Source organism: Nuphar pumila, chromosome 8, assembly GCF_984573655.1.
Source record: "Nuphar pumila chromosome 8, dmNupPumi1.hap1.1, whole genome shotgun sequence".
Classification (NCBI taxonomy): domain Eukaryota; kingdom Viridiplantae; phylum Streptophyta; class Magnoliopsida; order Nymphaeales; family Nymphaeaceae; genus Nuphar; species Nuphar pumila.
The window spans coordinates 5,353,427-5,379,282 of NC_143256.1; the positions used below are offsets into that span (position 1 = coordinate 5,353,427).

Sequence of the window (25,856 nt, forward strand, 5' to 3'; positions counted from 1 at the left end):
ACCCAGAATGATTTTCTTTTTTGGTTCATATGGCCGACCCCAATTGTTTTGGGATGAAGGCGTAGTTGTTGTTGTTTAAAGAGCAAGCTAAGTAACTATTTACTTGTTCTTATTAGATCTTGGTTCCAAAGACGTTAATGATTGTAATTGTGAATATAATCTTTAAAATATTATTAAATCAAGAGATAGTGAGTCGCTTGATGAAGAATCTCATGATGATCAAATTTGTATATAATATTCTAAACGGGAACATCAAAAACCACCATGTGTACTTGAAAATTTTTCCAACTTGAGTGAAGAAGATCTTCAAACTAGGAAATCTAGAGTTTTACAACCTCCATCAAAATTTATATGCTATGACACTTTTTCTTCCAAGTATCAAGCATTCATAGCCTTAATACATTCATATATAGAATTCTCATCTAATGCTCGGGCCAAAGACTACTCTGAAAGGGTTAAAGCCATGAGGGTAGAACTAGATGCATTACAAAAACTCATACTTGGTTTGTTCAAGATCTTCCATAGGGAAAGAAACTCAAAAGTTGTAGATGGGTATATAACATAAAAACCAAGAGTGATGGGACCCTTGAGAGATACAAAGTCGATTAGTCGTCAATAGGTATGTGCAACAATATGGTATAGATTATGAAAAAAACTTTGCACTTGTTGCCTGCATGACCACAATTAGAACCTTTAATGCAGTTGCTTCAATTAAAAATTGGTTCATATATCAAATGAATGTTAAAAATGTCTTTTTAAATGGAAATCTTGTAGAAGAAGTGTACATGGAGGCACCCCCAAGTATGAGAATACCTCAAGGGAAGGCTTTTTGTTTACAAAAGGCATTGTATGCCCTAAAACAAGCTCTCAAAGCTTGGTATGATAAATTTAGTAATGTTATGCTTGATATTGGCTTTAGATCATGTCTAACGAACGGAACTTGTTTGGTAAGAATTTTGATGCAAGTATTGTCATCTTACTTTTCAATGATGATGATATGATAATCACTGGAGTATATAAACAGAAAGTTCAAAATATTAAAAATATTCCTAAAATTATTTTTTAAATGACTGATTTGGATTTTTTACGATACTTTCTAGAAATAGAGGTTGCTTATTCCTCTAGAGGGTATTTATTATCTCAGTCTAAGTTGTCTTCTGATATTGTTCTTAGGTCCGGTATATCGAATGACAAAAAAGTTGACACTCTTAAGTAACAAATATGAAAATGAAAATTGATGATAAAGAGCCTCTGGATGATCCAACTCCTTATCAACAGCTTATCGAAGCTATTTCTTACTTAACTATTACTAGACCGGATATAGCACACAGTACACACAGCTAGTCAGTTTGAGCATACTCTCACATTTGTTCACATGGCAGGTATTTTGAGTATTATTAGACAGCTAAAAAATTTGATTTCTAGAGGCTTGTTTTATGTTTTCCTCATCTACACTAGATTTACTTTTATATACTGATGCAAATTGGGGAAGTGATCTTAATAAAGACACTTAACCATGGGTTTTTGTATTTTCTTAGGTGAATCGTTAATCTAGTAGAGGTGCAAAAAGCAATAGAATGCCTCCCTCTCCTAAACTAGAGTACCAAACCATTGCTACATCCACAACGGAGATGGTGTGGCTAAAAAGATTACTAGTTGATACGGGAATCAAGATTCTAGGAGCATCAAAGATGTTTTGCGACAATAAGAGCACTATCTACATTGCCAACAACACCTTTCAGGAAAGAAAGAAGCACATCGAGATAGATTGCCACTATGTTCGAGATGAACAAAGCACATTGATATGCTCAATGTCACATCTAAGAATCAGCTGGAGACTTCTTTTTCAAACCTCTCTCTGCTCCTAGGTTTCATTTCCTCTTAGGCGAACTTTCGGTCATCATACCGTAAGTTTGAAGGAGAATGTTAAATTATATATATATATATATATATAATATTGGACCAAGTCAACCTTTGTTGACTTGATCCAACAGCTAGATTTCTAGCCACTGGAGTGGTCCTCTCTCTCCTTTCTATGCCTTCTCTCTCTTTCTTTTATCTCACTTCCTCTCCCTCTTCTGTATATAAATATGGGTCTTTTCCCTTTGTAAAACAATGCTTCTTGCATATTGTGCTTTCAATAAAATTATTATTTCTTATATTCATTGTATATGTCCTTAGTGGCTTGTGCTTGTGCCCTTGTGCTTGTCCCCATAGTGGGTTGTGATCTTGTGGCATTTGTGCTTGTGCACTTCAAACTTGTTCGTGGACACTTTGTTCGTGTTTGAAGGTGGTTTGCCTCTTCTTACATATGGAGTTGGCTCAGGGATACTTAGATTAGCAAGAAAAAGTATGTAGATGGAAGAGAGTCGTATATGGGCTCAGACCAGGAAGGGCTTGGCTTTAAAAAATTAACTCTACGGCTAAATATCTTGGGTTTAAGAAAAGTTATCATGATCTAACTTTGTTTGTATCAAGGTTGTAAACAGTGTATCATTACCCGTATCGGTCGGACCAATAGTAACATTGTATCGTATCGTAAACGTATCGTAAATTTTTAATAAAAATTTTCAAAAAATCCAAAAAATTGAGAAAATAAAAAAAAATAGTATAATTTCAAAAAAAATCATATCACATAAAATAATGATGAATTGCAGAAAACACAACAAAATCACATATGAAGCATTTATCTCTCTATGAGCCGCATAAGACATCATCAAACATCAACTAATATAGAATCATCGATAATATTGCATCTATGTCACATGGGTGCGGGTGCGGGGTATTTTCTTGGAGAGTAGCAAATACATTTTCACCATTTTCCACTCAAGAAGATAGGTTAAGGTAAAAAGCCCTTATTATGAGTAAAATTACAATGCTACTCTCCAAAAAAAAATTGCCTTGGGGGCTGCTGCCCCCCTACAACCCCCCACCAACTTTTATCGTGAAGTTGGATCCGCAAAAATTAGAAATTTATATCAAGGTAGAAATCGGGTTCCACACTCCTCCAACAAAGATGACATAAGATGATCCTACATGACAATGGGGTACAGTGGAAAATGGTGAAAATGTATTTTTTTTAACCTTAACCCACTTCTTTGGGTGAAAAAACAGTAAAAATGCACTTCTAAAGGCCTCTAGACAAAAGGAGAAGTCGGCCCTCAAAAGGTATTTAAAACCCAAAATGAAAAAAAAATAACTTTCGGCCTTTTTAAAGTGTGTTGAAGGTGTATCATATGATACACCTAGTATTGTACGATACACCCGATACGAATACGCTACACACTTGTATCGTGATACGAATGTGTATCATATCGTAACCCCAAAAGTAACGATATGTATCGTACCGTATTGTACGATACGGACAACCTTGGTTTATATCCAACTCGCCTCATGGAAAAAGTATATTGCTCTTATATGTTGAAGATATGATTATTACCGGAGATGATGAGCATAAAGTAGAGGATACTAAGAAGAGATTGACTAGTATATTCGAGATGAAAGACCTAAGAGAATTTCAAATTTTTCTTAGGGTTAGAAGTCGCATATTCAAGAAGGGAACTTTACTTGTCGCAACATAAGCATGTAATTGAGTTTGTTGTAAAGGCCACACCGGCAAAAGATTTTAAGTAACCTCTTATGGAAGCAAATGTGAAGTTGAGGGCTAAAGATGGAGAAGCTAGAAGGCATGATATAAATTGGGAGCTTGATCTATTTGACTATATTCAAACGAGATATCACATATATTATTCATGTTGTTAGTCAGTTTATAAGTGCTTCCACATCATTTCATCTAGTTGTTGTGCTTAAGATAATTCATTATATGAAAGACACTATGCATTTTGGGTTGTTTTTCTCATCATCTTCCTCCATAATCTTCAAGCCCTTTGTCATGCAGATCTTAAAGGATCTACTTGATCGTATATCTACTATTCTTCAGAGCATTTCGATTTCTTAGAAAAGCAAAACGCAACAAATGCTTGCTCATTCCACACTTCAGGCAAAATATAGAGCTATGGCTCAAGTTACTGCTAAGATTATTTAGATTAGATGGCTCAGAGAGCTAGGGGTCCATATTGGTAGAAAAAATACCTTGTATTATGACCAAGGTTGTTCGTACTAGGTCGTATCATATGATACGGTATGTACCATTACTTTTGGGGTTTATGATACGATAAACATTTGTATCATGATATTAGTGTGTATTGTACTCGTATTGGGTGTATCGCACGATACACCCCTATGTCGTATTGTATCATACGATACAAGGCATATTGTAAGATACGGGTGTAGCGCACTTAAAAAGAACCTGAAACTCGATTTTTTGTTTTGGATGTATCGTACGATACAGGACATATCCCAGAGCACCAAAAGAAAGCTCAGGGAAATTGTAGATATTGTATGCAGAAGTGAGTTTTGGGATTCATGCGTAAAGTTGTTGAGAATAACTATACCTTTGGTGAAGGTGCTTCGATTGGTTGACAGTGAAGACAAACCAACTATGGGTTATCTCTATGAAATGATGTATAAGGCAAAAGAGGTCACTAGAGATAATTTGAAGGGAAAGAAAAAAATTTACATACCTATATAAAACATCATTGATCATAGGTGGACTAGACAACTTCACCAACATATTCATACTGCAGCATATTATTTAAATTCTACATTTAGATACTCCCCAACGTTTAAAATGAATAGGAAAGTCAACAAAAAACTTTTGCATTGCATCGAAAGGTTGAACTCATATTATAGCTTCAATATCAAATTCATAAGAAAATGAAAACTTATAATAATGCATTGTATGATATGAAGAGACCGTGCCACGATGCGTCCAGGTAATTTATTTTGTCTATTTCAATTTTAATTTCAAATTATTATTTAGTTATGATATTTTGTATGGTCGTATATTTGATATTGACTTATTAATTTCTCATTTTCTAATTTTTTTCAGACATGTGGCGGGCCAGGTTTGGAAGTGGTGTTCCAAATTTGAGAACTTTTGTCATTCGCATTCTTAGACAAACATGTAGAGCAAGTTGATGCATGAGAAACTACAGTGTCTTTGAGGAAATTCATACCAAAAGAAGAAATATATTAGAGTACAAAAGGCTCATTAACCTCGTCTACGTTCGCTACAACTAACGATTGAGACAAAGGTACATAAAATTATAAAGGTTATTTATCAATTTCATTCAAAATCCAACTAATTTTAATTTTTTTATGTCATCTTTTTAGGCAAATCGAAAAGTTATCAGCAAGGAGGCACAAAGAGCAATTTGATCCAATCAGTTTGGAACATTTTGATGAATTGGATGCATGGGCTGAAGAAGAAGCAAAGACTCTTTTGAATGAAGAGGGCATTTAGTGGATTAACATGGAAGGAGTACAAAAAGTAAATAATGAAGACCCCACGTATCGTGGAGACGACCTGAATGTTGAAGGAGGAGAAGTTAATGATGATGAAAAAGATGATTATGATTATTGAGGTTATATCATGTAATATCTTTTAAAAATATTTGGTTATTTAACACTTAATTGTTCATACACTGGGTTATTTTGTTTTTGTTTTTTTATGTAATATGAAAGTACGAGTCTTGAGGCATGTTCTTAATTGCAGGATATTTAATATTTTGCATTATTCTTGTGAGATATGCATGCAATATTATCTGTCATTCTATATTAGTAGATGTTTGATGATGTCTTATGCGGCTCATAGAGACATAAATGCTTCATATGTGATTTTATGGTTGTATTTTGTGCAATAAATCACGGTTTCATGAACTATGATTTTTTTAGATTTTTTGCTAATTTTTTATGATTTTTCCTGATTTTATTTGATTTTTAAAAAAAATATTATTAAAATTTTATTATACGTTTACGATACGATACAATGTTACTATGGGCCCGACCGATACGGGTAACGATATGATACAACGTTGATTGTGAGTATGAATGTCATTCAAATTGCAAAGGATTTAGAGCTTCACAAAATAACTAGCATATTGAGATAGATTGTCACTTTATAAGAAGAGCATATGAAGATGGAAGCATTTCCTTGGAGCATGTGAGCTCTATAGATCAAATTGCGGATGTGTTCACAAAGAGTCTCGTTCCTTTGCATTTTAAGTCATTCCTTTCCAAACTTGGAATGATTTCTCTTGCATCATCTAAAGTTTAAACGGGAATGTTGAGTATTGTAATATAGTATATCATGTATATTTAGTGAATACACTTTATGAAAATGATCCCAAAGTATGCGTGCAGTACATCCTGAAGGAGCCTGAATAACTTGTTGAGATGTGATGTAAGCAACAGGTTGTTGATCTCATTTGCCAATTTCATATAGGTTATTCCTTAAACCAATGCCTGTTGCTGTAGTCTCTTTATCTTTCTCAGTGCAAGCAAGAAATTCTGAAGGCATTGTATCAGCCCCATTAAGGTGACCCATCTAATTGTGACCTTGTGTAAAGGGAATCATCAGCTTCATCTATATGATGAAGTTCAAAGAATCCAATTTCTCAGGAATAAATTGAGTTAAAATGGAGGAATTGGAGGAGAAAGCCATGGTGAAATCCATAGCACTACAAATGGATCTAGATCTAGATAAGGACCTTTTGGTGCATATCCAATATCCAATGCAATTCAAATGGGCCTGGATCTGGATGAGGGCTTAATGGTGTAGATTTGGATCTAAAGTAGTTTAAATGGATTTGGATATGGATAAGAACCTTTAGGTGTAGATCTAGGATCCAAAAAAGTTCAAATGGGTATGTATCTAGATAAGGACCACATTTCCATGCAAATTCAAGATCCAAAGTAGTTAAAAAGGTTTGGATTTGAATCAGGACCTGTTGAAGCAAATCTAGGATCCAAAGTGGTTGAAATGAGTGGAACCTATATAAGGACCTCTTGGTGTAGATCCGGGATCTAAGGTAGCCCAAATGGGCTCGATTTAAATCAAGGTTCTAAGAAGCGGGAGCAAGAAGCAATACAGGAAGCAAAAAGTGGGAAGCAAGGCACTACTAAAAAAGCACAATATGACTTGGAAATGAACCAGGAATTGTATCAAAAGTGACATGAGAATCGAATTGGAAGCGACCTGGTAATCAAATCGGAAGCAAGAAGGGTGTCGATGAGGAAACAAAGAGAGAACCGCATAGGAAGAGACAAAAATTGGGCCTATGCTTCTACATTTTCTTGTTATCTGTTTATCTCCACCACAAAATGAATCCAACAGAAAAACAAAATGAACAAAACAGAAAAAAAAAGCAGAGCAAAACAAAAAAGGTTGAAGATTTGAAAAACACAAAGAAGAAGAATAAGAAGTGCAGGTCCAGATAGAAAAACAAGAAGTGTAGGGAAGAGGAAGAAGAAGAAGCACATGGCAGGGGAGAAGAAGTGTAGAAAAGGAGAGAGAGAGTCCATGACAAACATATTAAATCAAGAACAAGAAGAGAGCACTTTAGCAACTAAAGGGCAAAAGCCAAGAGAGAACTTCAATAAAGAATACAACATATAGGTCATTCCCCAATTCTAACATCCTATCCACTAGTGGGAAACATTACAAGAATTGGATAATACTGCCTCATAAATAATAGAAAACTACATCAAGTTCATCTGAAGTCAAGCATTCAAAATATGAAGAGAGAGAACTGTTCAGTAGAGGACTTTATATGTTGAATTATTGTTATAGTTGAGCAACTCAAAGCCAGAGGGCATCCAGTTTCAAACGAGGACCGTGTTGCCATTGTAGTAATGGACTATGACAAGAATTTCATAATATTGTGGCCTCCATTATATAGCAAGAATTTCATAATTTCTTTAGTGTTTCGTGACGGGTGTTATTGTCAGAGGCCTATTTCCTTTAATAGGTCAGTGTGTCGCGACGGTCCTTCCTTACCACCGCAAGCCTAATCGTAAGCTCGTTTGTCAGTCACGGAAGCTTGTAATTAGAGTGCAAGAGAGCAAGAGAGAATAGAGGGAGAAGAATTGCAATTACAACAAGGGTGAACAAAAGAAAACTCAACGCATTTAATTCATTCATAATTTTGCCCGCAGGCTATTACAGTTCAAGCATATGGGTTGCCCCTTCGGGGTATTGATTCACCTGAACCGAGCAGCTTACATCAGACTCAACAAAAGAAAAACAGACTCTAAGCACAACTTTACAATGTAAGTTGCAAGGGAACATGCTCCTCCCTTCAAATCATGTGCCGTCCTCGACGCCATCTGTTTCATGGTAAGCCCTGACTTCAGCCGGGTAGCGGCTGTTCATTCGGAATGCAGGCTCTCACGTTGGTTCTGTTGTTTTCTCCCATTGTACTAGATATTTCTTTGTTTCGCCCAAGTAGTTGACCTAGTGACGAAGGATCTTACTGAGGCGCTTCTCGGCCCGTTGTGCTGCCGGGGCTCTCTGCATGATGGAAGCACGGTGTGGCACGCCGCGTTCTAGACCTCCATCGTCTGGATGAAACTGCTTGAGGTTGCACACGTGGAACACCGGGTGCACCTTGAAGTCTGGGGGCAACTTCAGCTTATACGCCAGCTTGCCCACTTTCATTGTGATGGTGAAGGGTACTTCATACTTTCTGAGCAGTCCGCGGTGTCGTCCGTGGAAGATGCATGTGCGCCCTGGATATAACTTCACCAACACTTGGTCCCCAACTTGGAACCCAGCGGTCTGACGATGCTTGTCCGCCCACTTCTTCATTCTCTTTGTCGCCTTATATAAGAATGCCTTTGCCAACTCATTTTGCTCGTGTCAGTCGCGAACAAACTGATAGGCGAAAGATGGACTTCCCTTTTCTTGTGCGGCACGAGTGTGCGAGGTCAGTGGTTGTTGCCCCATGGCTATCTCAAACGTGTTGTGGCCTGAAGACTCGCTCTTCTGCAGATTGTAACAAAATTGTGTCACGTCAAGGAGCTTCACCCAATTTTTGTGATTGGCACGAACAAAGTGCCTAAGGTACTGCTCAAGTATCCTGTTGATGCGCTTTGTCTGTTCATCTGTCTACGGATAGAAGCTTGTTGAAAACAGCAAATTACAGCCAAGTAGCTGAAATACTTCATGTCAGAACTTGCCCATGAAGTGAGCATCGCGATCACTCACAATGCTCTTTGGTATGCCTCAATGATTCACCACATGCTTTACGAACAACTCTGCAGAGCACTCCTTAGAAGCTGGAATGAAGGTGGCATACTTTGAGAAACGATCCACCACAATCAAAATAAAACTGAGGGCATCTACCTTTGACAAACTAACAATGAAGTCCATGAAGATGATATCCCAAGAACGTTCTGAAATTGGCAGAGGCTCAAGGAGATCGGCAGCCTTCTGTTTTGTCCCCTTATCTTGCTGACAGATGAGGCATGTCCGCACATACCCCTCAAGGACGTCCCACATCTGCAGCCAATAGTAGCCACGCTCAAGGAGTACTAAGGTCCGCTCCTGACCAGGATGGTCAGCCCAGAGTGTATCATGGCACTCCTTAAGCAGTTCTCGGTGGAGGCTTCTCCACCGCGGCACGAAGATGTGTCCCCCTTTTGTCACGAGGAGGTCATCCTATAGCCAAAATCGTCAAGTCTTCCCTGCCTGCATCAGAGAAACAAGGTGTTGTGTTGTCGGATCCTGCTGCGTCCCTTCGCGTATGCGGCTCAACAATGTACCCTCCAAATGCACTTCAGAAGGCTCCGCGCGGGCAGCTGCCAGTTCAGCCCTACGGTTCAGAGCATCAGCAACAACATTGGTCTTTCCAACCTTGTACTCCAAGGCAAAGTCAAAAACATCTGCCACCGAGCTTGTTTAGGCGTGAGCTTCTTCTGTGTCTGAAAATAGCTCGTGGCCACATTGTCCGTCTTGACGACGAACTCGACACCCAGAAGGTACTACCGCAAGGTCCTGAGACAATACACGATGGCGGTCATATCACGTTCATGCACCATGTAACGCCTCTCTGCATCCTTCAGCTTCTGACCCTCATATGTAATCGGATGACCCTCCTGCATAATAACTCCGCCAATGGCAAAGTCTAAGCCATATGTGTGGACCTCAAAGGGTTTTAAGTGATCAGGCAGTCGCAACACTAGATCCCTCAATAAACCTTCCTTTAAGTCATCAAAGGCATATTGGCACGCTCTTGTCCAGAGTCATGCCCGATTTTTCTTTAACAAATCTATGAAGGGCACAGCAATAAGGGAATAACCTTTGATGAAATGTCGATAATGGTTTGTCAAACCAATGAATGATCGCAATTCTGGCACTTTGCTTGGCGGAACTTATTCCTTAATGACCCTTATCTTCTGTCCATCCATACGCAGCACACTACGCCCCACAACGTGGCCAAGGAAGTTGATCTCCTCCTTCCCGAAGAAACACTTCTCTCGTTTGACACAGACGTCATTCTCCTTCAGCACCTGAAACACTGTTCGCAAGTGCCCGACATGTTCCTTTAAGTTGTTATTGTAGATCACAATATCATCCAGGTAGACTACTACGAACTTGTCTAAGTAAGGATAGAAGATTTGGTTTATTAAAGTCGTGAACGTGGCTGGAGCATTTGTCAACCTGAATGCATTACTAAGAATTTGCAAGCACTATAGCGGGTGACGCATGTTGTCTTCGGCTCATCACCTTCAGCAATCCTCACATACCTGTAACCTGATCGCAGATCTAACTTAGAAAAGATATGGGCACTACCTAGCTAATCGAACAAGTCCGCTATCAGTGGCAATGGGTACTTGTTCTTCACCGTACCCTTATTCAAAGCACGGTAATCCACACATAACCATTTGGAGACGTCATGTTTCATCTGAAAAAAAATGGGGCTTTTGATGGACGAGTGATGCTTGCGTCTAACATCTCATCTAACTGCCTACGCAGCTCAAACTCAGTTGGCCCCATACGGTATAGAACCATTGCGGGAGGCTTCGCTCCCAAGGTCAACGCAATCTTATGGTCGACCTCATGTCTTGGTGGAAGACGTTTTGGCAATTCTGGAAGCATCACCCCCCGAAACTCCTCCAACAGTGGGGCTAGGGTCGGCGACAATGCTTCTACCTTCCCTTCTTCTGCATGCACAGCAACTAAAAATATTTGTTCCCCATGTTTGACACCCTTTTTCAGCTGCATCGCCGATAACACTGAAGACTTGTCTTTCTGCGTAAGACACTGCACTGTGTGGGACAGGTTTGGCCCCATAATCGTCAACATGTTAAACTTTGGCAGCATCATAACATTCTGGCTCCGCAAAAATTCCATAACCAGAATCATCTTAAAATCGTCTAGGGGCACCACAGAGAAGTTAGCTTTGTCGGTTCAACTCCCCACTTGGATAGCCACATCTCTTGCTTCACCAAGGATGGGCTTGGCCTCAGAGTTTACCATTTTGATGGTCCTCTGCTTTGGCCCAGGCTTCAAGCCCAACCGCTTTGCCTCTTCCCACGAGACAAAGTTGTGTGCGGCGCTGGAGTCTACCATAGCTGAAATAGACTTTCCATTCGTAATGACTTCGAGATACATCAGTTCTTTGCTAATCTGCATGTTCTCAACTGCACAACTTCTAGTTGTGTTGATCAACCGCATGACTCTCATCCGTGGTTGCATAGCCTCAGTGTCACTGCATTCAGTATCACTGCATTTCTCCTGCGTTGCGTTGGCTTGCCCGTCGTCCTTTACGAGGCGCTTGGGGCATTGTCTGGCGATATGTCTATCGCCACAGAACCAACATGTCATAATCGCACCCTTGTTGTTGTTGTTATACTTTGAGTAGTTATGTTTCTTGTCGGATTGATGGCGTGTTGACGCCTCACCTTTGTTGTCGCACCACTCGTCCTTCTTTGCTTCGTGGTCAGGCTTCTTCCCAACTTTGGTTGATGGGGTGAAAGGCTTGCGCTGAGTGTCAACTAAGCGCTCGGTCGCCACATATGCATCTTCCAAAATACGGGGGTTGCTCCTTTCCACTTTAGACTGTGCCCATGGCTGAAGTCCCACAATGAACCAGTTGAGCTTACCCTCTTCTAGCATGTTAGGCAACTCCAACATAATCTTATGAAACGTTCTGACATAGTCTTGTAACGAATCAGTATGTTTAAGTTCACGAACCATCCGGTGCGCCTGCCTCTGCGCATTCATCGGCATAAAGTAGTTGAGCAACTCTATTTTGAAGTCGTCAAAAGTGTCTATCACGCATTGACCCCTCTCCATGTCGTTGCGCTTTCGCCTCCACCAAGCAATAGCGTCTGCATCCAATAATGTTGTTGCAGCCTTAATCCGGAGATCTTCAAGCGTCACATTTTGAATATCCAAGTAGTCTTCTACTTGGAACAAAAAGTTCCCAATGGCCTCGCTGTCTCGAGAACCACTGAACTTTGCAGGTCTTGGCACATCAATCCTTGATGGCCTCTCACCATTTCCGCCATTTAGGGTCACTGACCACTGTAATGTGTGGTTCTTCAACTGAAGCTCCCCTACTTCAGCCTGCAAATCGACCATTGTAGTTGTCAACGAAGTGACCTGCCCCATTAGTAAGTTCACCTGCTCTTGCAGGCTCGTCACCACATCATTCAGTCCACCGAATGATTCAACTGCGTGTGAAATCGCTTCTTCGTGCGAAGTCACATCTTCCACCAGCCTGATGACAGTTGCAGTCAACTCCTCTTGACCCCGAGGTGAACCCATCTCCTCAACTTCGGCAACAGCCTTGCCTTTGGTGTTACGCAAGTTTTGATAAGGCGCCACGATGTCTTGCTCACAAATCGCAGCTTGTCGGCGTGTCTGTCGACACCGACTCCAGAATTCCTTCCCCAGCACGAGAACGGGCTCTGATACCACTTGTCATGGGCCTATTTCCTTCAATAGGCCAGCACGGCGCGACTGTCCTTCTTTACCGCCGCAAGCTTACTCGTCAAGTCGCGGAAGCTTGTAATCAGAGTGCAAGAGAGCAAGAGAGAATAGAGGGAGAATAATTGCAATCACAAGAAGCAATCACAACGAGGGTGAACAAAAGAAAGCTCAACGCATTTAATTCATTCACAATTTTGCCCGCAGGCTATTAAAGTTCAAGCATACGGGCTGCCCCTTCGGGGTTTGATTCACCTGAACCGGGCAGCTTACATCAAACTCAACAAAAGCAAAACAAATTTTAAGCACAACTTTACAATGCAAGTCGCAAGGGAACAGTTATAGACATTTGCATAAATTGCAAGTAAGTTGTCCTTAATATGCAGTAGAGGGGCTCTTCTACAAACATGCAACATTATAAGACATAAAAGAGAGGGCATCTGACCCACATTTTGCATCTTCCTCATTCTCTCTATATTCTCCACTTCCTCTTCTAATGTTGCAAGGAAATGCACTCCAAGGTATTAAATAATATGTAACATCCTAGGCTAACTAGGAATTGTTTTTCTTTTTAGTTTAGTTAGAATAGGATTTCCCTTTTTTATGTGTACCTTTTTAGCCTTTTTGACTAGTCAATATTTGACTTAGTAAAAGAGTCGTTGGACTCCCAACGACTCTCTCTTCTACCCTCTCTCAATATAATATAAATATGGGGCTTTGCCCCTTACAATGTATGCTTTTCTCAAGGATGATTCTCATTCAATAATATATTTTTTTTCTTTCTTATTGTTGTATACCCTTTTTTGGGTATTTTGTATGAACCTTTGTGGTTCTTGTAAATGATTTTTTCAACACTTTGGTTGGAGCTATTTGAAGTTTCGATTAGTGATAATCCAAGAACTCATCTTATATGGTATCAGAGCTTGGTGATCAAGCTAAGTTTATTTTCAGTGCATCAAGAAGCATGTCATTCAAAGTTTCAAGAAGAGGTGAAGTTGTTTTCAAGTGTATATGAAATCATGACCGTGTAAAAAGCGTCGAGGAGCACTCATTATCCGTGGTGGAGTCATTATCTGCTCTTTCATCTCTTCTCTATTCTTCTTCTTTTTTCCTTTTTCTTTATTTTTCTTCTCAAGCCTTGTAAAATGGAAGACAACGATAATATCACCATTAAACCCATTAATCTCAATGACTCTAACTATGTTATATGAGCTTCAATTATGAACCACCTTATATGGGAAAGGGGTTGTGGAGATTAGTTCATGGAACCGATTTGGAACTTAAACTAATCCTTACAAAGGTAAAAAGTGAGAAAGAAATACCTCTTACGGAGGTTAAGAAAAACAAAGTCATTACCACTTATGAAAAAAGATGCAAGGAATAGAGAATGGGACATGTCAAGATTATGACTTCCATAAGTAGTGTCGATATCAAAAAATGTTCAAGTCGTGCAAAATTTGAACATGCAAATGATGCTTGAGACTATCTTAAGAGGATGTATTCTCTTAAAAACATTGCACATGTGTACAACTTACAATACAAGGTTCGAAATATGCTTCAAGGGGACAAGAGTATTAAAGAGTACTATAATAGCTTGTTTGAATTAAGGGAAAAGGTTCTTCTTGAACCAAAGTGGCATTGTCCACAAGACAGAGAACTCCGTCAAAAGCAAATAATACAGAGCACTTCTTCCAATTTATTAGTGGGTTAAGATTAGAATTTGAATCAACCAAATTCGTTCTTCTTCATCGAGGAAAGGTTTTTTCAATAGAAGACACAATAGAAGAATTAAGCATGAAAGAGAATAAGCTTAAGAAGAGAATCTTCAAGTGTGATGATGACTCGGTTCTAGCCGTATCTAGACCGGAAAACCATGTTCGTACATGCATACCCCCACACTATGAGAGGACAAATGATGAAAAACAAGGAAATGAATTTGAAAAAAGAAAAGTCATTTGTTACTATTACCGAGAAACGGGACATGTGAAAACTTATTGTCCAAAAGTGAAGAAACCCTATAAAAAGACGGTTGCCTCTGTCGGATCTCTACAAGAATTAAGTGGACCATCCATTGGAAGCATGTTTTTAACACAATTAGTGAAGTCAACCACTACTCAAAGTCTTCATCGACTAGAGTTGCAATCTCTTCCATCAGCATCTCTGATCCCGGTAAATCTCTTTGACTTCTTGACTCAGGTACCTCATTTCATATGATGTCAAACATTGATATGTTATCTGAATGTCATAACTCAAATGAGTCATGTTTTTACCACTAATGAAATATCTCTTGAAATCAAAGGAATATTAAAATTTGAAAATATTTCTCAAAACTCAAAAAGATTTTGTATTCCACAAAGTAGATATATTTCTAAACTTAACCTAAATATTTTATCTGTCTCTCAATCTGACCATAGATGTAATGTTTTCTTCTCCTCTCGCGGTTGTCGGGTGCAGGATCACCAATCAGAGAAGTTGATTGGGGAAGCTCATAGAAAATGAGGCTTATACTACAAGAATTTTTTGGAAATACCCAAGAATACATTATGTTGTAATGTTCAGAAAATAGATTTAGATCTATAGCACAAGAGACTTAGCCGTCCTAGTGTATCCAAGATCCAGTTTTTTCCAAAGATGAAAAACTTTTGTAATTTTGAAACCTTTACATGTGAAAACTGTATTCTTGGAAAAATGAAGAGATTACATTTTCAAGAAAGAACCTTTGTCTCTTCTCGACCACTTGAGTTAGTACATTCGAATGTGTGGAGACCCGCACCTGTTATATCAGAAGGTAGTTTTATGTATTACGTAATTTTCGCTTATGAGTTTACAAGACATACTTGGATCTATTTTCTTAAGCATAAATCCGAAGTTTTTTCACATTTTCAAACATTTCATAATCTAGTCAAAAATCAATTTAAGAATGATATTTCAATCTTTCACACCGATTCAGTGAGAGTTTTTATCAAAAGAATTTAAAGAGTATTTGAATATATACGGTATTACACATCAAAGATCATGTCTCTATATTCCTCAACAAAATGGCTTAGCAGAAAGAAAGTATAAGCATATTATAGAAACAATAAGAACTTTACTCATTACACATCAAGTGCCAAAGACTTTTTGGGCCAAAGCCACTCTAACTGCAGTTTATCTTATCAATATGATGGCATCCTCTTCATTAAACAATATATCTTTTGTTTAAAAACTTTTCAAGCAAACTCCAGGTTATTTTAGGTTAAGGCTTTTTTGGTGCAAATGTTTTATTTTTTCTGACAAAAATGACAAACTTTCTCCTCATGTTATTCCTTGTGTTTTTCTAGGATATTCAAATCACCAAAAAGGCCATAGATGCTTTGACCTTAAAATTCAAAAGTTTATGTATCAAGGAATGTATCCTTGTTAGAAAAGGAAAATTTTTTTAGAATGAGAAATCTAGGGAAATAGATGAGTATTCTTTTTTGTTGGACTTAGTTCCAAAGATTGATGAAGGTGATACTGATAAAAGTCAAGAAAATCAAAATGACATGATAAGTATATAATCATTTAGTGATCATCAAGATTGTATTCAATATTCTAGGCGAGGTAATTTAAAAAAACCATGTGCTCTCGAAAAATATACTAAAGAACAGGAACAAGTATCAAGTAAAAAGTCATTTAGAGTGGCAAAAGTTCCCAAAAAATTTGTGTCCTATGAGCCCTTTTCACCGAAGTATCAAGCCTACATTGCCTTAATACACTCCTACGTAGAGCCTTCTAACAATGTTGCAGCAAAAGAATAGTCTGAATAGGTCGAAGCAATGACAGCAGAATTAAAAGTCTTAAAAAAGGTGAATACCTGGACTATTTAAGATATTTCATCAGGCAAAAAGCCTATAGATTATCAATGGGTGTACAAAGTTAAAACCAAGAGTGACGGCACTCTTGAGAGGTTTAAAGCTCGATTAGTTGCCAAAGTCTATGCCCAAGAGTATGGAATAGACTATGAAGAGACTTTTGCCTCAGTCGCTAGAATGACCATACTTAGGATCTTAATAGCTCTTGCCTATATAAAGAAATGGCATATATATCAAAGGGATGTCAAGAATGCATTTTTTAATGGAAGACTAGCCGAAGAAGTATACATGAAACCACCACCTGGCATCAATATTCCCAAAGGAAAAGCCCTTCATTTAAACAAGGCTTTGTATGAGCTTAAGCAAGCCCCAAAAGCTCGGTATGATAAATTTAGTCAAGTTATGTTTGATTTTGGTTTTCAATCTTGTCTTACTGACACAACTTTGTTTGTTATGAATTCTTATGCAGGTATTATTATTATTCTCCTCTATGTAGATAACATGATCATTCACTGGAAGTGATAAACAAAGAGTTGACAACATTAAAAAAATTCTCCAAATACACTTTGAAATAAATGATTTGGGTTTTTTTAAATTCTTTCTTGACATAGAAGTTGTTTATTCCTCTATAAATTATTTGCTAACTCAATCTAAATTTGCTCTAGATATTGTTGACAGGTCTGGTATCTCAGATGAGCGACAGGTCGACACTCCTGAAGTTGTAAATACCAAAATGAAGATTGGTGATGGAGAACAACTTGAAAATACTTATCGAGGCACTGTCTTATCTCTCCATTACAAGTCCTGACATTGCGCATGTCATTCACACAGCAAGCTAATTCCAGCATGCTCCTAACATTGTTCATATGGGAGTTGTTTTATGTATTATTAGATATATTAAAACTTTCATTTTTCGAGGATTTTCTTGTCTGCTTATTCCTATTTAAATTTAACCACTTATACTGATGCAGATTGGGGAGGCGATCCCAATGATCTACATTCAACTACTGGTTTCTGAGTATTTGTAGGTGAATCATTGATTTCTTGGTGGTGCAAGAAGCAACAAAAAGTCTCTCTCGACAACTGGAGTCGAGTACAAAGCTATAGCTACAACCACTATGGAAGTTGTCCGGCTAAGGCGCTTGCTTCATGACAGGTGTTGAGAGCACAAGAGCATCACGACTATGCTGAACAACAAAAGTTCTATTTACATTGCAAGAACCGGACATTCTACGAACGAATCAAGCATATCGAAATGGATTGTCACTACGTACAAGAGGAATTTATACACTGCACCATTAATCTTTTTTATGTTTCTTTAGAATATCAAATGGCAGATTTCTTTACCAAACCTTTCACTGCTCCTCGATTTCACTTTCTCTTGGACAAACGTTCAATTATTCAACCGTAAGTTTGATGGAGAGTATTAAATAACATGTAACATCCTAGGCTAACTAGGAATTGTTTCTTTCTTTTTAGTTTAGTTAGAATAGGATTTTCCTTTTTATTTTTGTACCTTTTTAGCCTTTTTGACTAGTCTATATTTGACTTAGTCAAAAAGTAAAAGAGTCGTTGGACTCCCAATGGCTCTATTTAGAGCCGTTTGGAGCCCAACGACTCTCTCTTCTACCCTCTCTCAATATAATATAAATATGGGGCTTTGCCCCCTTACAATGTATGCTTTTCTCAAGGGTGATTCCCATTCAATAATATTTTTTCTTTCTTTTTGTTGTATACCTTTTTTTGGGTATTTTGTATGAACCTTTGTGGTTCTTGCGAATGATCTTTTCCAACACTTTGGTTGGAGCTGTTTGAAGTTTTGATTGGTGATGATCCAAGAACTCATCTTCTTTCACAAGGCAGATTTTCACATGGTATCAAAGTGATACTGAGTTTGTTACCAATAAATCTTTGATAAGGTTACTATTTCCTCTCTTCATTTTATTTCCTAATCTTCTTCATCTTTATCTTTTCCTCCTTTCAAAGTTTCCTTGAAGAAAAATCATTATTCTTCTTGGGTTCTTTTTTTCATTGTCCTACCATTGGTAGCGCTCCTATAATTTGCACTAACTTATTTCTAAACTCTCCTAATTAATGGATTTTTTGCATCCATATGTGCAAAGTACACATTATTCAACAAACAAAACCCATACCATATCCAAGTCTCTCAAACAATACACAGAGTTTCTGAAGTTCAAGATCATCATTTTCCAGCAACCAAGCCAACTATATAGCAGAAAAGATCACAGTTTCCTTGCAATGCACCTTTAAAAGGCATAAGAAAGCAAATTAAGCTTAATATATAAGTATGCCGTCAATCAACTATAAATTCAGTAAACAAAGAGAAGTCATGTCAGCTAGCTATGACATTATACCATACAACAGCTATGCCACATGGTCATGGCTGTCGACATGGTTTACAGCTATTTTTGGAGAGTTTTCATGAAAAAGAGTGTTCATAGGGGTACAAAAAATGGAGTATCCCTGTGAGTCAAAGAGCATATTCTAAATACAGATTGCAGAACCTACCATAGTTCGATTTTCCAAGCTTATAATGAGATATGCATGAAACTCAACATCCTCTGCCACAACTTTTGAGGAGTCCATGTTGTGAGTGCGTGCACTCTTGTGGTACACAGTCCAAATACCTTTGCAACCTGGCAACTCAACCTGCAAAATATTTAGTATAGTTGTGACCACATCAGTCTGACCTATCAATCATCATTTAGAAATCAATAAAAAACTAGCACTACAAAGTGTGTAACATTTGCAAGAAAAGAAGTAGTTTCTTAAATTAGAAGGATTACAAAACATAGAATTATCGAATCAAAATTATGTTTGTGTGCAGTCCATGCAGAGCAAGAGTAACAAAGCAACAAAAAAAGCTTTTAGATCCAATTGAAAACTGAAAAAATAGGATGGAAACACTATTTGAAGAGTCACTTGGTCCAACTAAGGTCCAACCCATGAAGTATGAAAGCAGAAACGAAAAGACAGAGACTTCCAAGATGCTTAGACTCAACTAAACCAGCTAAGATTTGGGAACTCAACCTGTCTCCTATTTATAACTAAGCCAAAGTTTGAGTCTCAATCATGGCCAAAGATGGTGGTGTCCCACAAAACTGTCCCAAGTGCCAGACACAACAAGCCACATTAATGTGGTATTAGACCTTAACTTGAGGCCCTTCCATGTCCCAGATGAAACACAATACTGAAGAGCTTCATGATTCTGAGATCAATAAAAGCCTACCACAGGCTGAGGGCAGTGATTTCTGACAAGGGACAAATAAATTAAGAGCAAGAGAAAATGACCAAAATGCTAGCCACAGAATATTGAACAGGACTGTTTAGAAACATTTTTTTTTTGCAATAATGTATCTGCAAATAGAGAAATTTTGCAGCTGCAACAAAAGAAGCTCTTCAAGATGTAGCAGAAGGCACAGCAATAAATAAGTAATCAGAAATAAAGGCAACCAGAAAGAAAATTCCAAAATCAATCAAAATAGCAGGCAAAAAATACTTGGTGTGCAAACCTCAGTTATTAGCTCTGGGCGTATTGACTGCTGAAGTATACAAAGTGCACCATTCTTTCCATGTCCCGAACAGCACACCTAAAAATCAAACAAATCACATCCTTACAAGTAGATCCAAGACAATGAAGATTTGATATTTGTGCGTGTACATGTACATGCATGCATGTGAATGAATTTTGCTTGACTAAAACAGCAGAAACACTTGCATCAAAACCCAGATATGCAATAATGCTTGTCTATAGCTAGTATCCATATGAAACAACATAGATACACCACCAAAAGAAAATAAGATAGATCCTAAATCACAAAATGGATCAGCCCAATACATAGAATATATATGTCCAACAGCCAAAATAGCAATGAGTATGAAAACAAATATCCATTTATGTGGATACAAAAACAATATGAATGAACTATTCATCACTTCCATAATTGTGAAAGGAAAGGCTAACTATATGTTCCCAAGTTTGAAAGACCAACCAATTCATAGTTACTCTGCTTTGCAGTTCCAGTTGCATTTGGATCAGCATTAACTCTCAGCCCATAGGAAAAATCTTTTATTGGACCAACATTTATTAATGAATCTCTCACCGAAAATGAGAAGTTCTTCACCTGCAAAAATGACATGATATGAATTTTGAAAAAAAAAATTAAAAAATAGTGTATATGGAAGGAAGCTACATATAACATGGAAGAAACAAAGTGTAGCTAACATAAAATTACCTCCAGGAGAAATAAATATGTGGCGATGATTCAAATTGGTTTGTTTAATTAGAAGCATACATTGTCACATGACACTGAAGTTTATTTGGAAACTTTCCAACAGATCAATAAAGAAATGGTTCTGGATTATTTTCACTGATTTAAATGATCCTTTGGCAAACGGACTACAAACATATTGCAAGTTAAACAAAGTGAACCATGACTTGGCACAGTCAGGGGAAAAGAAACTGAAGTGTACCATAAGCAACGACATTACTAAACATTTCATGTACAGAGAAGGATCGGTTACTGTATTCTGAGGTGTTAGCATAATTGAAGAGGGAACATTAGTTAATTTGTGCACTTAGATAGACATCGCTCATATGTACAATTGGTAATCATTATCAAAAGCACAAAGCAGAGACATGTTCCCCCTAGAGAAGAAATCCCTAACACATTACATGTAAGACTTGTATTAATTCATTAAAGTAATATCAAACTAAACATGCATCACCAACCTCCACAACACATAACATAACTCACAGAAACATTGTAATCATTCACTAAACATAAAAAAGGAAAATGATTTCTCTCTATGCAAGTGAATAATGCACCTCTTGAAAATCAAGGTATCTCTAACAGATTTGAAGAAATTAAAGAAGTGATTGAAGTGCAGCAGATATTCCTAAGCCTCTAATGATTCTTCAAGGTGAGACGTAGAACCTAATCATATTCCATTAATATAATGAAGCCCTAACAAGGAAGATTACAAACAATGATTAAAACTTGAATAAATTACAATATGCCACACAAAACACATGCCCCAAATGAGACTACATACAAGTTTACGTAAAAGACCCAAATAAAGAATAAATAAAATACCAAATGGCCCTGTAAAATGTAACCACATGTTAACACTGAAAATAAATCAAATATCAGATGTGTGGAAGCCACCAGAGTTAGCTTTCTGCAGGAAATAGGGAGAAAGAGAAAGAGAGAGAGAGATGCTCAGAAAATGGCAGCCACACTTGCAATAGGTGTGCCCAAGAGTATTATATGCAACTTAATATACATTGGGTTTAAAGTACAAACAAATTACAAAATATGCCACTATACAATATAAAACATGACTATGTGATCAGACGCACGAATCTGGATCAAATCCAAATCCAGTGACGTCTAATCACATTTTATCACCCTCCCTCAAGTTGTGCATGATCTTGTACCATGGACAACTTGTCCTTTAAGAACCAAAATTGATGCTTTGTTAGGCCTTTAGTGAACAAGTCGGCAACTTGACTTTCTATGCGAATGTGATGAGGCTCAATCTCCTTGTCTTCAACCTTTTGTCGGATGAAGTGTTGATCTATCTCAATATGTTTTGTGTGACTATGTTGTATTAGACTATAATCAATGTTAATAGCACTTTGATTATCACACAACAAAAATGATTGAGATGCTCCTTCTCTTAGATACCCATGTATCTTCAGTTGTGTCGGCTGCCATAGACATGTATTCTGCTTCAATACTAGATCTAGCAACATTTCTTTGTTTCTTACTACTCCAAGACACCAAATTTCTTCCAATGAATATACAATATCCAGAAACAGATCTCCTCTCATCTGGATCCCCTGCCCAATTTGCATCTGTATAAGTGATGATTTCGTACCCCTTATTGTCAGGCCAATTTCTTTGATAAAGAAAATCATCTCCAATGGTTCCTTTCAAGCATCTTAAAATTCTCTTCACAGCATCAACATACCAGTTATTGGTTCGTGCATAAATTGAGATACTTAATTAACAGAATATACAATGTCTAGCCTGCTAAAGGTAAGATATTGAAGCATCCCAATAATGCTCTGATATTTAGTCGGATCATTATATAAGTCTCCATAATTAGAGCTTTGCCTTTGATGCAAAACACTACACGTGTTTAGGGGTTTACAATATGTCATTTCTACCCTGCTCAAAAGATCAAGAGCGTATTTATGTTGTGTAAGAGTTAAAACATCACCTCTTCTATCCACTTCAACTCCAAGAAAATATCTTAAATCACCAAGATCTTTTATCTTTAAATTTTGCATCAACAATTTCTTTACTATTTGTATATGACTATCTGAATTGCCTGTAAGGATTATGTCATCAACACATATAAGTAGTAAGTTAGTAACATCTTTATCCTTGAAAATGAACAGAGAATAGTCAAGAGAGCATATGCAAAAACCATAATTTTGAATTGTGAGATAAAAACTCTCAAACCAAAAGCGAGAGGTTTGCTTCAACCCATAAAGAGCTCATTTCAGTTTGCACACATAATTCTTGAGATCTCCTTCAGCATATCCAGGAGGTTGTTCCATGAAAACTTCTCCCTTAAGATCTCCATGTAAGAAGGCATTTTTTACATCTAACTGACTCAACTATCATCCATAATCAACTGCCAAATAAATACCTATTTGCATTATTCCTGACACAAAAAAGAAAGAGAGAGAGAGAGAGACGTCTTGAATGTATTAGGTCTAATCTCCACTTGGTTAAAATGAGATTAGCCAAAAGAATGAATTTACATATGGGTCCCTCATTATTTAGGTAATACAAAAACCAGCCTTAAGTATAACTAAACTTTAAGAGGTTGACTTATCTTAACACTCCCCCTCAAACTGGAGCATAGATATCAATCATGCTCAACTTGACGGACCTGGCAAAAATATCTGCAACTTGATCCTCAAAGATTACATGCTTGGTAGAGATATGTCCAGCTTGAACCATATCTCTTATGTAGTGGCAGTCAACTTCAATATGTTTTGTCCTCTCATGAAATACCAGATTATTTGCTATATATGTAACTGCCTTGCTATCGCACATCATCACCATAGGAGATGAAACCTTCACCTGAAGATCAGTCAACACAATTCAAACCCACATCAATTCAGTTGTCGTTTGGGCCATAGCCCTATATTCTAATTCGGTACTCGACCTAGCAACCACGGTTTGCTTCTTGCTTCTCCAAGAGATTAAGTTACCTCTCACAAATACATAGAATCCTTTGGTAGATTTCTTATCCTCTACAGACCCAGCATAATCAACATCAGAGTAAGCAACTACCTCCAGGGTACCCCCTTTCTTGAATAATAACCCTTTTCCAGAGGAAGATTTCAAGTACCTGAGTATCATCATTGTAACGTTCCAGTGTACCTCTGTCGGTTTGTCCATGAATTGGCTAACCTTGTTTACAGCCAAAGCAATATCAGGTCTAGTCACTGTCACATATAGTAACTTCCCTACCAATGAGCGATAGCTCCTGCTATCAATAGGTTTTGACCCCTTATCCAATAAATGAACTTTGTGATCTATGAGAATATTTGTTGGTTTAGCTCCCAACATTCATGTCTCTTTAATAAATCAAGAACATACTTCCGTTGCGACAAAACCACTCCCTCACTGTTCCTGACTACTTCTATGCCCAGAAAGTATCTAAGTGGACCAAGATCTTTGGTAACAAAGTGTTTTTGAAGATGAGCCTTTGTAGCTGCAATATCTTTCATGTTATCTCCTATAAGGATGATGTCATCTACATATACCACCATAACGACTAGACCTGAGTTAGTTTTCTTAATAAATAATGTGTGGTCCGACCCTGACCTATTAAAACCAAACTTTCACATCACATCAAACAACTTTTGAAACCATGCACGAGGACTTTGCTTCAGACCATATGTTGCCTTTCTTAATCTGCACACCTTCTGACACTCCCCCTTAACCGCGAACGAGGAGGTTGTTGCATGTATACTGTCTCGGACAGATCCCCATATAGTAATGCATTTTTCACATCTAGTTGACACAAACTCCATCCATGGTGAACAGCTACTGAGAGAACAAGAGGAATGGTGGACATCCGTACGACGGGAGAAAATGTCTCAAAGAAATCAATACCATATGTCTGAGTATAACCTTTTGCAATTAACCTGGCCTTGTATCTTTCAATTGAACCATCTGAATTGTACTTAATGGTATATACCCATTTGCATCCAACAATGTCCGCATCCACGGGGGGGTCAACAAGGTCCCATGTCTGTTGAGATAGTAAAGCATCCATTTCATCTTGCATGGCCTGCTTCCACCTGCTATCGAGTATTGTCGTTTGATAACTCAGAGGAATAGTTTCAGCAGATAAGACTAAGATAAATGCTTTTATCTGATTACCAATTCTGACATCTGAGACATAGGATATAAGGTACATTGTTGTGTCCCCTTTCGTAGAGCTATTGGCTTGTTACCATCAACATGCATGTCATTGCTATCAAGAGCACTTACCTCAAGAGAAGAAGAAGATGGAGACATTAGAGGAGGTGGAGCTCTACGCACATACACCAATGGAGGATTGTGAAATCGTGAGGTAGGTAGAGTTGGATTCGATAATGGGGGCATCGGTTCCAACGGAAAAGGAGGAACAGGAAGAGGAAAGGAGTCATCTTGATCAGTTTGCAACTGAGCACCAGTACTGGAATAATATGGAATAGACTCCAAGAAAGATATATCCGCACTGACATACTCCCGAAAAGAAATCGGATCATAACATCGATACCTCTTTTGATTCTTAGGATAGCCTATAAACATACACTTAGTTGCTTGAGTGGCTAACTTATCACGGTCAGGTCCGAGTTTGTGCACAAAACAAACGCACCCAAATACCTTGGGCGAAAGAGAGAAGAGAGGTACATTAGGATATAGGATTTGCAAAGGAATTTGGTCTTCCACGGATGATGAAGGCATGTGGTTGATCAAATAACAAGTTGTGGTAACCGCATCACCCTAATATGAAGCAGAAACATTCGATTGAATCATAAGGGTGAGGGCTACATCAAGGAGGTGCATGTGTTTTTCGCTCAGCCACCCCATTTTATTGGGAAGTATAGGCACAAGTGGTTTGGGGTGGAATGCCATGGTCTCGAT

General features: G+C 37.9%; 1 protein-coding gene across 1 annotated transcript in view; it reads right to left on the reverse strand.

Annotated features, from left to right (window-relative positions):
* CPSF160 (cleavage and polyadenylation specificity factor 160) overlaps window positions 1-25,856 on the reverse strand; it is a 233,504-nt gene that overhangs the window by 121,428 nt on the left and 86,220 nt on the right. Inside the window, exons 12-14 of the mRNA XM_090015979.1 lie at window positions 20,685-20,816; window positions 20,205-20,282; window positions 19,201-19,341 (exon numbers count right to left, since the gene is read on the reverse strand). Of these exons, the coding sequence (XP_089872105.1) occupies window positions 19,201-19,341; window positions 20,205-20,282; window positions 20,685-20,816 (351 nt within the window). The remainder of the gene's footprint in view (window positions 1-19,200; window positions 19,342-20,204; window positions 20,283-20,684; window positions 20,817-25,856) is intronic.